This window comes from Pleurodeles waltl, chromosome 10 (genome assembly GCF_031143425.1).
Source record: "Pleurodeles waltl isolate 20211129_DDA chromosome 10, aPleWal1.hap1.20221129, whole genome shotgun sequence".
Taxonomy (NCBI): domain Eukaryota; kingdom Metazoa; phylum Chordata; class Amphibia; order Caudata; family Salamandridae; genus Pleurodeles; species Pleurodeles waltl.
In genome coordinates this window covers 242,742,973-242,757,229 of record NC_090449.1, presented here as the reverse complement: position 1 = coordinate 242,757,229, position 14,257 = coordinate 242,742,973, and the positions used below count along the sequence as shown (strand labels likewise).

The 14,257-nt window shown below is 41.6% G+C and overlaps 1 protein-coding gene across 8 annotated transcripts in view; it reads right to left on the bottom strand.

Moving 5' to 3' along the window:
• Positions 1–14,257, bottom strand: part of EEF2K (eukaryotic elongation factor 2 kinase) — a 199,976-nt gene that overhangs the window by 96,100 nt on the left and 89,619 nt on the right. For all 8 annotated transcript variants that reach the window (XM_069210301.1, XM_069210302.1, XM_069210299.1 and 5 more), the window contains 2 exons: positions 11,160–11,309; positions 2,974–3,106 (listed from right to left, as the gene is read on the bottom strand). In XM_069210301.1, coding sequence (XP_069066402.1) covers positions 2,974–3,106; positions 11,160–11,309 — 283 coding nt within the window. The remainder of the gene's footprint in view (positions 1–2,973; positions 3,107–11,159; positions 11,310–14,257) is intronic.

Below are 14,257 nucleotides of genomic sequence, written 5' to 3'. Positions count from 1 at the left end.
TTAGAAAGAAATTCTGTGACATAAGGAATGCAATTCGCATACTCTTCAAAGGCCACCTTAAAGAACCTTAATCATAAAACAGTGATTAGTGACTGTTCACTTTGCTCAGATGCCGTTTCTATGTAAAGTACATTCGTAGCTCTGCTCTTGGTGGCTTCTGTGTTTGGTGGCCTACGAGGATTCTAAAGGAGATGGAAAAATCATGCAGGAATAAACTTGGGAACACAGAGATGGAGAAGAACAATAGTCCCTGCTGCATATGACTACAATAAGGACATTGTTGACTGGGCCTCATTCCTTCATTATGTATAAGAGGATAGTTAAATGACCTAGAGACATCTAACCTTCAAATAAATACACACTGTATGGGTGACTGATTAAGGGTTAAAAGACATGAGAGATGGGTTTTGAAAGAATGTTTTTTAGGATATGCATCGAACTTTATGACACATTTGGCCATAATTTTATGTAGGTGTTCAACAGTATATGTACCTTTTTGATGAATATTTCAATTCAATTTAATTTCCGTATGATATGTTGTGGCTAACATGGCTAGGAAGACAATAAATTAATACTTCAATGTTTAGAGTGACACAGATTTTAATCGTGGGAGACAGTTTTACATTGCTAAGGCTCAGTTTTAGTGTCAAACGAATCAGGAATACTTCAACTGATTAACCTTTTCTAACTCTCAGACCCAGTCTCCGATGTAGTTCCAACTTCTGAAAACAGTTTAGTAGACCAAGAGCAGTGACTTAATTGTGCCAAAGAGCACTAGATTAGACATACATATGTATGCATAAGGAATTTCTATAGAGCAAACCTAGACAAAAGGCAGCGGAACACTGTAATGGTCAAAGACAAGCATAAAGTCAACAAGTAAGAGATGGAGCTGGGTTGAGAACGGTTTCAGCATTGTAATGCAGTGTTCTTTAAAGAGGCAAATCTTCAACTCTTTACTAAATTGGTGCAGCGTTGCAGAGATCCTGATGGGTGAATGGGTTATGAAGTATGAATGTCCTGGTTAAAATTACTATGTGCTCTTGAGCTTGTATATGACATTATTGACAGGTGCATATGACTGCCCTCTAATAGCAACACACTTATGCAATGCCACATAGGTCAATGGGGTTGGGCCAGTGACCAATGGACAACTTGAAATGTTCCTTTAAGGCACAATTCTGCTGCCTAGGACCGAATGCTGATACTGATATCTCATTCTTGATATGGAAACCAGAAATTACCTTTGGCACGAAATATGGATGTATGCACAATACCACTCTGAAAGAATTGTGACTGAAAAGGCCTGTTTGACAAGCCACTAGAACGGCTGTCTTCTATTGCAAGAAACATAATTTCACACGAGGCCCAGCTGAGCTGTGATGTCTGTGAACAAATACCATAGACGGAATGAAATAATCTGATGGAAGCAGCGCACCTGTAGACTAACATCATGAGGGGACTGTAGCAGAGACTCAGGAGGGTACTGTACTCTGACACATCCCTGAGACGACGCATACGAATTTTACACATTGAGAAGATCAAGTGATAATTTAAACTCAGGCCACTAGAGCCTGAAATGTGCACAGCATGTTAAGTACAACAGCTATACTGCAAGCCTAAATTTGAAAGGAGACCATAGCAGTCATATTGCTCATCTTTAAATAGTTCAGAGTTTTCATTCACCCTTGTGTCTGTCAGTACCACATCTTTAAGCAAGAAGATCCACAAGGAGGTACACTGCAATACTACATACCCATTAGTACAAATCTGAAATCTAGTTTCTCTACATTCTGGGCTGCTTATTTATCTATTTAAAATGTGTATAAACAACAAAATGACCTTCTCAGGTGCTTCAAGATGTTTTTATGCATCCTAAGCAAAAAGAGGAAGGACATCCAGGCACCATGTTAGGGCCACGGACCATCAGGTATTAGTGAACTTGATTGTCAAGAGAAGATCTCAAGAGTATCTTACAATGAAATGTACATGAGATGTCTTAAAAGATGAGAGAAATAGAGTCATCCAAGTCATGATTGTCTAGAAAGTGCAACAGATGAAGGCCAAACCTGGGGATCATTAGCGGTGTAAGGGAACCTAAAGCAAGTGTATTGGTTTAAGGTCATAGGAATTGTACTTCCCGGCAGTCCCATAAGCAGTGTGAAAGTAGTGAGCCTTAATCCACTTCTGAATTTCTGGGAATTTCTACCAGTCTTAGATGCTACTGGGAGGGAATTCCATAGGGTAGAGACCTGGACACGAAGAACACTTCCAACCTTCTTCACAACGGTCTATATTTTCCTGAGTGGGTGTCAATGACACGTGGACCTCAAGTCGTGGCATTGGTTTAAAGGTTTTCTTAGTGTATGGTGGGATCTCATCTACTGGGGACAAATCCTGATGGAGTGGCTCACAATCTGCACCCTGACAAGTCACAACACGACAGACAGCAAACAGAAATTGTGGTGGTCAGCCGTGGAGAGCAAACTCATAGATTTTGTAGACTTTGAAGACTAGATCATATTGCAATGTAGGGAAAACTTCACTCGCAAGAATGCTGAATACCAAAGTATTGCTCTGATGCACACTCATACCAGATTTTGGAAATCACCAGGTGCTAGAAATTAAAAACCGGTGGTTTGAGGTGCAAAAGACACAAAAGTAGCTAGCCATGCACAGAGAGAAGACACATGATGAATCGCATGGCTTCACAGAATATTTTTAAGCTGTTAAAGACACACTGGTATCCCAAGTGCAAGGACTTACTAGTTAAAACCATGAAACTCGTGCAGGAGCAGCTAAAAGTTATGGGACAATTGTTGTATATTAGGTGGCTCCTTATTCTCCTACCAATACATGCAAGTGTATCCAGGGGGCTGAGGACCCTAGAGCCTCAAACTCTTTTGTCAGCAAACTTGCTGCATATGACTGAAAGATCTTCACAGCAATGCTATCTGGCAGAGCTCCGCTTACCTAGATTTCCATCTCCAAAGTCTGTGCCACTCTCCGTGTGGATCTGTGGATCCGTGTATAGATCCCCGACTCCCTGAATATCCACCACAATGAGCTGGTGAGCAGAGCGCTCAAATGTAAAGTGACTGAAGGCCTGTAGGAAACAATTTACAATTATAGAAAGAAATCAAGGAGCATCACATTAGAGCACTTGACAGGTATTATTAATCAATGCAGTTAGCAGGGACAAAAGGCACATGTGAATTGCTGCAGACACTGTTAATGAAATCAAGGTAATTAATGCAATATTATTACAGGGTATTGTCTTGAGAACATTGCAATCTGCCCGCACTGATAGCGGAAACTAGTTCAAATGTGTAAACAAGCTTCAATGCTAGAGAATCTCAAAGCAGTTCAATTCAATGGGGCCATTTTCTTGGATTGAGAAGACAAGTTAATAGAAAATGACTCAATACTTGCACAGTGAGAATAGTCCACGGTGTTACTAATGCTCTCCATGGATTTCTGACTGAAAAAACTGCTGTACACTGACAACGCCGAACCACGCTTTGAAAAGTGTATTTCAAAAGGTCAATCCCTATGCTCCACTGCAGAGTACTGCCACACATCAACTTCTGAATTCTCAGCACAAAAGAAACAAATTAAGTCTAAAGCTGTCCGATATTCTCTTGGCGTCCCAGGGCAGTCACAGTTTAATAGGCAATAACATTTATGGTTACTTTCTTGAATATCCAGACAGTTCCTAATGTTTTAGAGGAAAAGGACTTTATCTTGGGTAAATACATTGTAATACATTCGCAAATTGAATCCCACCCAAAAAACAGATGTCTCTAGCTTATTCTTGGCTTAAGAACAAACCCCAGATGTTAATAGAGGTCCCTTGCACTAGGCACTAGAAAAACAGGGTAACATTGAGCCCAATGACACACGTTATCCCACAGAAGGTCTTCTCAGTTCAGTGCGTGGGTCTCCACTAAAAAAACAGCGGTTTGAGAGATGGGATACATGATGGGACACTAGATCCCACGCTTTGCGTTCAAGTAGAGGACTGTGGTACCTAAGGATATTCTTAATAAAAACCCTAAAAAGAGCAACAGCTAAAGCATGTAAACGAGGTTACACAAAACCCCAGCAGCCAAACAGCATGATGACCCGAGGAAATCACTGACACTTACGTTAAGTTATGAAGATTTGTAAAGCGCACTATATCCCAGGAGAATATCCTGGCACTTCCTTGCATTGTCCTTTAGGCAAGATGGCTGATCAATGGTGGTCACTTGTCCACGTTCTGAGTTCTCAGGTCCAATGGGCTTGGGAATATGGAACAGTTAGCAAACTAGTAGGGCAAAGGCTGCTGATATTCCCGTATAGTGTTTATTCTTTTTCAGGAGACTGTTTCTTAAAATGTACCACCTGATGTAGTGGTTTTCCAGTGGGTGGGCATCCACTGGAAGCCATAGTGGTTCCAGCAACCACTGGCCAATGAGGATAAGGGTGACCACAAATTTTCCTTGTAGTATCTGTGGAACTATAAGCGCTACTAGGAAGATGATTCAAGGGGTTCCAAATTTTTAAAAAGTCCCACAACAGCTGGACAACTCATTAGTCATTCTCAGTGTTGGCGACAAGGCCGGATTAATCAGGTCACAGTAGCAGTTCTCTTGCTACTGGGTACGTCTTCCTTCTCTCAACAGGACAAGCAGCAAAGCAACTCCATAGGCTTTCCATATGTAGGCCCATTCTGGAGGGAGAATGGGAAATCCACAGTAGTTCCAACTCCGGCGCCGCTTCCTCTCACCGAATGCTGGTGCAAAGGCTTTCTCACTGTCGAGATGAAACACTGAATAAAGAACAGTCTGAGGGAGAACAGGGCCATGTTCTTATGTTTGATTTCTTTCCACAGGGCTCAGAAGTAAATGCTATGGATATTTCAAACACAGATTTTTACTCCAGAAGTGGTGTTTAACATATCAAGCCAACCACAACATCTAACACATTGTATTATTGTTGGTGTAAGATGTGTGGCAGATGTCTCAAGCAGTGTGCGGAAAAGCGTGCAGTTTCGGCCAGTAGCCAAATATTACTTCAGACTTTAAATATGAGGCTAGATAACATGCTCGCATTTATTGATCTCGCTTTTTTAATAGGCAAAGTGTTCTAAAAAGCTTTCTTTTTGGGGAAGATTAGAAAACATTTGAAAATGTGATGAATGATATAATGTCTCTATTGATCAATTTAATTTCAAGAGACTTAATAAACAACTTTCCCTTGCGGGTATTATCTGTATTGATCGAAGAGGTTTTTAATCAAGGAGAAATCTAAGAATTGGCTCTTTATCATTTGAAGTTAGAGCACCAGTCTTGCCTGCAGAAGATGTCACTCAAGGTATGAAGGAATTGTTGATTATAAAAAATAATACTTTGTACTTTTTTAGGGAGCTAAATAAGCAAGAAACCAGGGACTGCTGGAATATTTCAAGATAGCTGTAATCCACCCGTTGCAGAGAAAAAAATCAATTAAATTGTGCAATAAAAGAGCACTCATAAACACTAAATCCTATACCTTTACGGAGATGGGACTGGTGTCCCTGAGACAGGTGGTGGAGGTGTGACAGACAGCTTGTCCAACTAAAAAGGTGTCACCAGGATCATGGTGAAACCCCGTAACTCTAAAAAAAACTTCTTCGAAACTGAACAAGAAGAAGAAGGGTATATATCGCTTGACTTGAGTAATGGCACATATGGATTCCTTTTCATCTGCTAATAATGGGCACAAATAATCCATTTCAGAAGCTTGGCTGCAGAGTATGCAATTGTATGGGTGTGTAGAAAGTCTCAGTTGATTAAGGACTTAGATATAATTTGTAGGGAGGGGAACAAAATGGTCACAAGTAAGTGTAGTTTTGTATCTTGATGAACTGCATATATTCCCTAATGCATCATTCTGCCATCTTGTGGTTGGATCTGGAATTACTGTTGTAGTCCCCCTTTTTTTCCCTGTCTGAAGGTAGCGATTCGGTTTCCTGTCCAACCCTCTGTGACATCAAATGCCTGCTATGGAATAGACTTTCAATTTCTTTTTTAGACATTATGTGTTAGACACTTTGTGTACACATTTTGAGTTTCTGTGTTCCCTCCAGGGAGGAGGAAGGGTCTCATGTGGCTACAGAAAATTCTTCACGCTCACAAACTGTTTTTACAGGAAAGTAACTATTTTGTTTGGCAGTGTGACTTTTTTTCTGGATCACATGCTGGGCATCAACTATGTAGTGGTATTCTCCCCTCTTTGGGGCGGTGTTAAAATCTGTTTGCGATTGGGAACATGTGCTTTAATACTTACTGTCCCACATCTGCTTTTTTGTTTGCTTGAATATCCACACAACAGAGTTTTATTATGGTGTATTTATTTATTGTGAAAGTATTATTAATGCCAGTGTAGCTCATTCTTTCTTGCTCAATGTTCTCCTGCTCTTCGCCCAGCACTGCACCTACGGTCTTGAAACATGTCTGGATTTTTTGGACTTTCTATCTTGCAGTGGGGTTCCTTTCGTGCCCAGTAAGCCTTTGCCTGCTGGTGCGACTGAGATTTTGATTTGATTTCCCTTCCTGATTTGACTTGTTTATTGTAAGTAATATATGACCACCTTCTGACATCCAGCACGCGCAGGGCTCTTTCTTCTTGAGTTTTTGGATTTCGGAAGAAGGATGGCAGTTGTATCAATTCAATTCAAAGGAGCTTTATTGCGGCTACAGGAGCCAAAAAAGCGCGTTGTATCCTCCTTGGCTGACATAAAAATGTGAGATGACATTTAGTAGGAATTGTGAGTTTGTCCTTATTACCACTCTGTCCTTGTGTATTTGTAGGTAGTGTTCTTGTGCTGTGAGTGCCTGCATCTCGCTAACCCTTCCATAAGGATATGATGGCAATGAAAAAGGCTGATTTCAGTATCAGACATCTAAGCCCTGTCTTATGCATCAGCTCGAGTGGAGACTTCTTGAGTTGAGTCAGTACTTGGTTTAAGTTCCATAGTGTTGTCGGCACCAACCTTGTTAGGCCCACTCTCTTTGACCCTTCTACAATACTTCTGATCACCAGAGTATTGAAGAACCTTCTTCCTATGACCACTTTAGAGTTGGCACCTATGGCACAGAAGTCACCCTTAAGTGAAAATATTGCACAAAATTGCGTTATTAGTTGAGGGAGGTGAGTACCCACCTCAAAAAATAATCACAGCCCTTGTCCGGATAAACCACTGAATTCACTAAATTAACCTGAGGTCATCCATCTGGTATCTATGGCAAAGAAGACAAGCTTAACTTAGAGGCAATGTGTAAAGTATACCTGCAGTGCTAAAACAGGAATAATGTGGAAATGCTAAACAATTAAAATCCCAAAACAAATTAGAAACAGAGTAAAACGTAATAAACAAGATGACACCAAAGTGCTACAAATTCAACAAGGGGAACCAGAGAAAATAATTTTACATTTTTTAAGAAGAAATACCGCCAAGAAAAGGAAAATGCCCATGATAATCATTAGTTACTGACTGCAATGGAGTGAAGGTCGGGTGCACTAACCAGGTTCATCCTGGTCAATGATTCTACCTCCTGACTTTAGTACTTTAAGTCCCAATTTACCAAAGGAGTATACTTCGAAAGCTTCCCCCTACTCTGGACCTCAAAGGAGGCACTTAGAGATTCACAGGGTGGCAGGAAGAGGCCAATAGGAGTGTTCAGTCCAGTTCCAGTTGCCTCTGGTCAGCTACGCAATTGCAGGAAAAGACATCTTGCAGTCTACTTCTTTGTCTGGGTCCAAGATGGAGCGCAGGTCCAGTATTCTAGGCTCTTCTCAGGTTTCAGACAGCATGCTCAGTTCTCTTCTGTCTTCCACAGGTCTATGAGTGTTCTGAATGGATACTTTGAGGTGCCACATTAACACCTGGCACAAGGTAGTGGGTGGGAATGACCCCAGGCGATGCCCTAACTATAGGGGTAATGGTTCTCAAGGATAACCCAACCCACCTTGGGCATTTTCACGATGGCCGAAGTCTTCCACCACACTAAACCTGGGTTCTGAGGGCTGGGGGTGTGAGTGGGGAGTGTACTATGGCAATCCTGCTGTCCTCCCACATCTAAAACTAAAATCCTGTTTTAGGCAGTCCCTGTACACACAATCAACTCAGAAACAGACATCTGGTAAACTCAAAGCTGTCAGCAAGCAGATAATGGATACATACAAAGTGTATTGGCAGTCTGTTTCCCTATTTTGAAGTGTGCCCCAAATGGTATATGTAAACCCAGCAGGAGTGTCACACAGGTTTCAACATTTTAATGTAAAACAGAGTCTCACTGTGATTAGGGCCTGACTGGCTGCTAGCACAAAAGAAGGTCCTTATCCAAGTGTCAGCTAATATTTGCTTGTGGTAGGGGAGACCTCTTTGAAGTGTGCCTCTATTGTATTTTTTTAAAAATGTATTATAAAAATATCTCAGTTTATTATTTTTTTTATTTACAAAGGTATAAATGATGACAAAACAAGCAAAATATTTCAAGCTACATGTACAGCAGAACACAGACGACAATATACATGTACATTATAAATGCATAACATTATAAGTCATTGTCCAGCCCACTTTCACATTACCTGTGGGAAAATGCGCACCAGATCATACCATAACCATAACCATAACCATAGTCCAGTCAATGTCAGAAAGAGTCAATGCCCTGGTCCCCCACAAAACCAACACGACCACCATCAGGACCTACATGTTAGTGGGCAAGTCTTTGCCTATGTGAAATCAACCGTAATTTAATCCCAGGAACCCCAATTCCAAACGTGAGGCCCAGCCACTTTTATATGGCAACACAAATCCCATTGTTGTTACCTGTCAATAGTTTCACTGTTGACTTTGTATGGCATACTCCACCAGAATTTTTAAAAATTTCTACTCAATGCATAGCACTTTTTCAAGTGCAGGTACAAAAGAGAAGGACATGATGTTGGACTATGCAAAGACAAAAATGACTGGGGGGAAAAGTTAAAGTTGGTGTCAATTAACCAATACATTTGTACGCTAGAATCTTTAACTTTAGAATACTGTGTAATCAGGGGCACATTGTTGTGCAAGATGGGTGGTTGCCTTGGATATGAAATCAAAGTTGAATGATGTTAGACTATTGATAGGCAACCACCTTGGGCGCAATGATCTGTGTTGCCATACAAAAACGGCTGTGGCCTATGTTTGGAACTAGAACTCTATACACCAAATGATGATCAATTCAACACTAGCAAATTACACACTAGGACAAGAATTGTTTCCACGTCAACATGCAAATCCTGATGATGGTCCCGATGATTCACCAAGGGGACCGAAACGCCAACTCCCCCCGCCACTGGCCCGACCACAAACATGACATGACCCAATCCACATTTGGCCCCACAAGGAATGTGCCAATAAGGCCAACAATCACTTTAAAAAAAAAAAAAAAAAAAAAAAAACTTTTTATCGGATGCATGAGAAACAATTCATTACAAAAAACAAAGCGAAGACGAAAAACTCCCATACGGTACAATACAATACAGTATACTGGGGATAAAGTGCTTTGTGCCATAATGCATACATATAAAGGAGAGAAATGCATATTATATCGACGGTGGAGGTAGCTAGCCCGTGCAAATCCTACGCAAAACAGAGCAAAACAGAACAAACCCCCACTTATATGTAAATCAATAGTTATGTAATTATTTATTTACTCCCAAACTCAATTAATTCGGTAACTACCAACTGCCTAGAATTGACCCAGTCTCTGAGCAGGCCCCATACTACCTGACCCTTACACCTAGCCTTTCTCCCCTTACGTTGGTATACGGCTATCTCTAGATGATATATAGAAAGGAGGCATCCCAACCATTGTTGAAGTGATGGGCATTGTGGGTCCAGACATGAAGTAGCTACACATAATCAGTAGACAGCCACTGAAAACAAAATTAAAGACTTTTGTCCTACAGTTCTCCCACATCTGATACTCCTAAAACCATAATGTCTGGAGTGAGTTCCACATCATGTTTTACAACCTCTTTTGTTCGCACTGTATATTGACTCTCTGCTCCGGCAGCCAGAAAATAATCCAGCTATCACACCAGTAAGTCACTATTGATGGGACTGAGAAGTGATGAGGATTAACGCTACTTCAATAGACAATGGGGATAAGTAAGGAGCAGTGTCTGTAGTATCAGTGAGGGCTGGACCATAGATATTACTCATGGTACCATGAATAACAAATGGAAGTTAAAAAGGTAATTCACAGACAAGCATGTCCCAGAGACACAGAAAGCACTTGCGAGATTACCTGGAACTACCTTATGCTAGCATTCCAACCTTCACTTCTCTACTCTCTCCAAAGTCAGGCAATTATATTTTGAAGTTCAAAAGGCCCTCAGTTCAAAAGGCTGTTACCTGCTCAGAAAGAATGAATACTCAAAGCTGCCCTGTTTTAAAAAAAATAATTCGATGTAAGTCAGTCTCTGAAAGATTACATTCAGTGATTTCCACGTGATGACAGACAGGCACTGCACAAACAGCACCATTAGAATGTACTGCAAAGACTGAAGAATCTCTGCCTTGAACTACATCCTCCACTCCTACGGAATACCATCACCCAGGCAAGGAGGGCTACCAGTCAAACACTGAGCTGCATCGCCAAGATGCCGTGGCTAAAGTGCTTAGAATGTTTGAGACTAAATACCAGTTTCAAAAACAATGAGATACATTTTTTTTCTATCAGAAAGTTTCTGAACAAAAAGTTTCTTCTTTCATTTGGAAAGAAAGTAAATTTCCTATTAAGTAAGCAAACTCTCTACTTCTAAGTGCAAGGAGGATAAGGTCCTCTGAACTCGTGGGAAACTATCTGTGCATTTCAGTAGGTCACCCCCGAGTTGGAGGAAGAGGTCTTCTTGTTCCAGTTTTAGTGCCAGTGCTGTAAACTCTTCCGCAGGTACAACACTGCAATGCTTTGGAGCTATATTACATGCTAATGTCCAAATACCTAATTTCTGTGGCATGAGCATCTCTGCGGAGTATCCCTCAGCAATCAGACTTTAAAGAGTGGCTTGTTATGGAGTGCAAGACTTTAAACACAGTTATGAAACAAATGTTGCATAGACTAGAACTCCTGCATTGGGCTCACCTGTGGGGTTAGCCGAATATTGTCGTCTTTGACAAAACCAGAGTTGGAGTTGTATTTGATGTACTTGCCCTCAATGAAATGTTCCAAGTGATAGAGAGGTTTGCCAGGTCTTGATTTCATTTCAATGATGCACATCTGCACAATATCCACCTGGAAAAGACATCAAACAAAGGTCAAGATATGTTATGCCTGTTGGTTCTTTCACAGCACGCTACATCTCTGAGCATTCAAGCACAAGTGGGTGGTAATGGATACTATCAAACAGTATGGCATACCTGATAAGAACATATCTTAAAAAAGAGAGACAGAGAGAGACGCACATGTCTCAAGCTTCTTTATGAAGGGTACTAGTAGATTGATGGCCCAGTTGTTGAAAGGTCTGGACAAATAGCAAAAAAGATAATTTACTCCTGGAGTATTTATAGACCCAGAAAACTATAAAGACTTTTGATAAATTGTGTGAAAAGAAAGGTTTCAACAAGTAATTATTAGTACAAATCAGATATTTGTAGGTCTGGCGTTAGCCAAGGCATTTTGATTGTACTCAAGTTAGAAGTATAACACACGGTTATGGTGTCGTTCACATTTTTCTTCAGCCTGCTAAAATATACATCATGTGGCAGTGGGTCAGCCCACTTCAGCATGCTGCAATTTCACAAGAAGCATATTCACACACAAAGTAGTTCCCTTAAATGGCAATGACTATTATGGCAATGTGAGTTTTTGAGATCAAACAGACATATTTGCTTTAACACTATTTCTTTTAGACTGACGAGGGCCCGGCAGCACCCCTAACTCTGACGTTTTGCCAAAACCATTATAAAGAAACAAGTTTGTCGCCTTCGGTAACACTTGCAGATTCCTCACCTTAGTATACTCCCGAGGTACCATACTGCAGCCAGAAAACGTTTCCATAGCAGTGCTACCACGTGTTGACAGGTGGCATTGTGGTGGTCCAAGCGGACTCCACATCACCTCAGAAGCGACACAGTGGAGCCACATATCAGCACTACCACTGCATGCTGATGCCATATTCTCCTCTTTTATCCTTTCTCAGGCACGAAAGGTAAACAATTTTTAACAGGGTGCTGAGAACCAACTTGGGACCTTTTGGTTGGTAAAGAGACCACTCCACAGAACATTGAGTTGAGAGGGAGGTGACAAATCTGCGATTATATAAAGTATCCACTAGAAAGAGCATCACCAAAGGTAAGTGACTTTTTCTGCTGATTGATACCTCCAACACAGATTTCTCACCTTAGAATGGATACCAAAGCAGTATTTCCGCTGAAGGTCTGTGGAGTGAATTCAGACCAAAATGTCTTGCAACACCAAGCAGGGTAAATATCCTTCCCGTCGGACCTGTCTGTGAAGGCAGTAGAGCTTTGTAAATATAAGCAGTGACACCCACATAACAGGTAGGCAAATGTCAAGAAAAGGCACTCCACATGGCAGTGTAATGGTAGCAGCCTTAGCGCCAGAGGAGTGCTCTCTCAGATCTTCCAGGATACTGCTCCTTGGCCAGTGGGAAGCAGATCTTAATGTAGACGACTACCAACCTCAACAGGGCACTTTTCTGTACAACCTTCCCTTCTTTCACAAAAAGATAATCGACCACTCAATGGTCTTCAGTATGACCAATATAGAAGCTTAAAGCCCTCTTGGGATCCAACTGATGAAACTTCTCATTTTTCGAGGAGTGATAGGTGAGCAAAGAACACCAGTGGAGTGCTGAACTGCCTAAAGTGGAACGGAGTTACGACTTTGGGTAAGAAGGCTGCCCAAGTTCCTCTGTATCAACTTGTCCGGGGAAATGGTGGTGTAGAGAGGTTGCACTGACAGTGCTCAAGTTCATTCACAAGATGAGCTTATGTAATTAGAATGAGGAACACAGTTTTTACGTTCAGGAGGCACAGCGTACAGCTATGCTTTGGTTCGAAGGGAATACACCTGAGAATTGCAAAGGTCCCATTGTATCATCACAAACAGTTTAATAGGGATCCTGTGTATCAAACTTTTAATAAATCTCATCACAACAAGTGATTGGGACAGGAACGGTTGGCTCAGCAAATGCAGAAAATCCGAAAGGGCTGACAAGAAACTTTTAATAGTCCCCACTGCAAGGTCTTGCTGGGCCAAACACAAAACAACCAAAAGGACATCCAACAGCTTTGCTTTCAAGTTTTAAATCTTGTGAACACCATAGCAGAACACAAATGTGTTTCAGTCTCCAGCATAAATGTACTTTGTGGAAGGGTGCCTGGCAGTAGGAATAACATCCACTACCTCAAATCAATCGCGGTCAATTGCCACTGCTCAATCTCCACGGATGTAGGTGCACACTGCGTAGATTCTAGTGGAGGACTCTACTCTGTTGCTGGGACAGGAAGTCCTTGCAAAATGGCTGCCTGATTGGAAGACAGATGCTCATGCCCAGAAGGTCGGGGTATCATACTCTCCTGGCCCAATCCGGAGCAAGTAGGATGACTTGGTCCCAGTCACTCCTGATCTTTTTTCTGAGCTTAAGGCAAAACAAGGAGGAATGGGAAGGCGTGCAAGAGTCTTGTGTTCCATTACAACTCGAAATCTCAAAGGAGGCCTGTGTTCCATCCAAGCCAATAACTCCAATATGCAATTCTTCCAACACCGCATTCTCAACAGTGGCAAAACGAACCAGCTAGGGCTCAGACCATATAAATCCAACATAGAGCACAAATGTGCTATGTGGCATTAAATGGCGAGGAGGATGCATGAAGCTTACAGGCAAAGAAGCCTAAGAGACGATCTCACAGTGAGCCAGGACCAAGTATAAAACATCAGGATAATAGTCTGAAGTTCTTGGCCTGATGTGGTGGAGGTAAAACCCTGAACTCTAGTGTATCCAGGAATGCCTGAATGAATGCAAGTCACTGTGAAGGAGACAGGTTGTACTTCTGCTCATTGATAGTAAATCCCAATGAATGAACCCCAATGTCAAAAGGTGGGCCAGTCTCCGAGGTGCTCTATAACTCACTGTGCTGAGCCCTCCTTCACCAGCAACTCATCAAGGTAAATGAATACTGGTAACCCCAACCTCCACAAATGAGCTGAGAGCACAG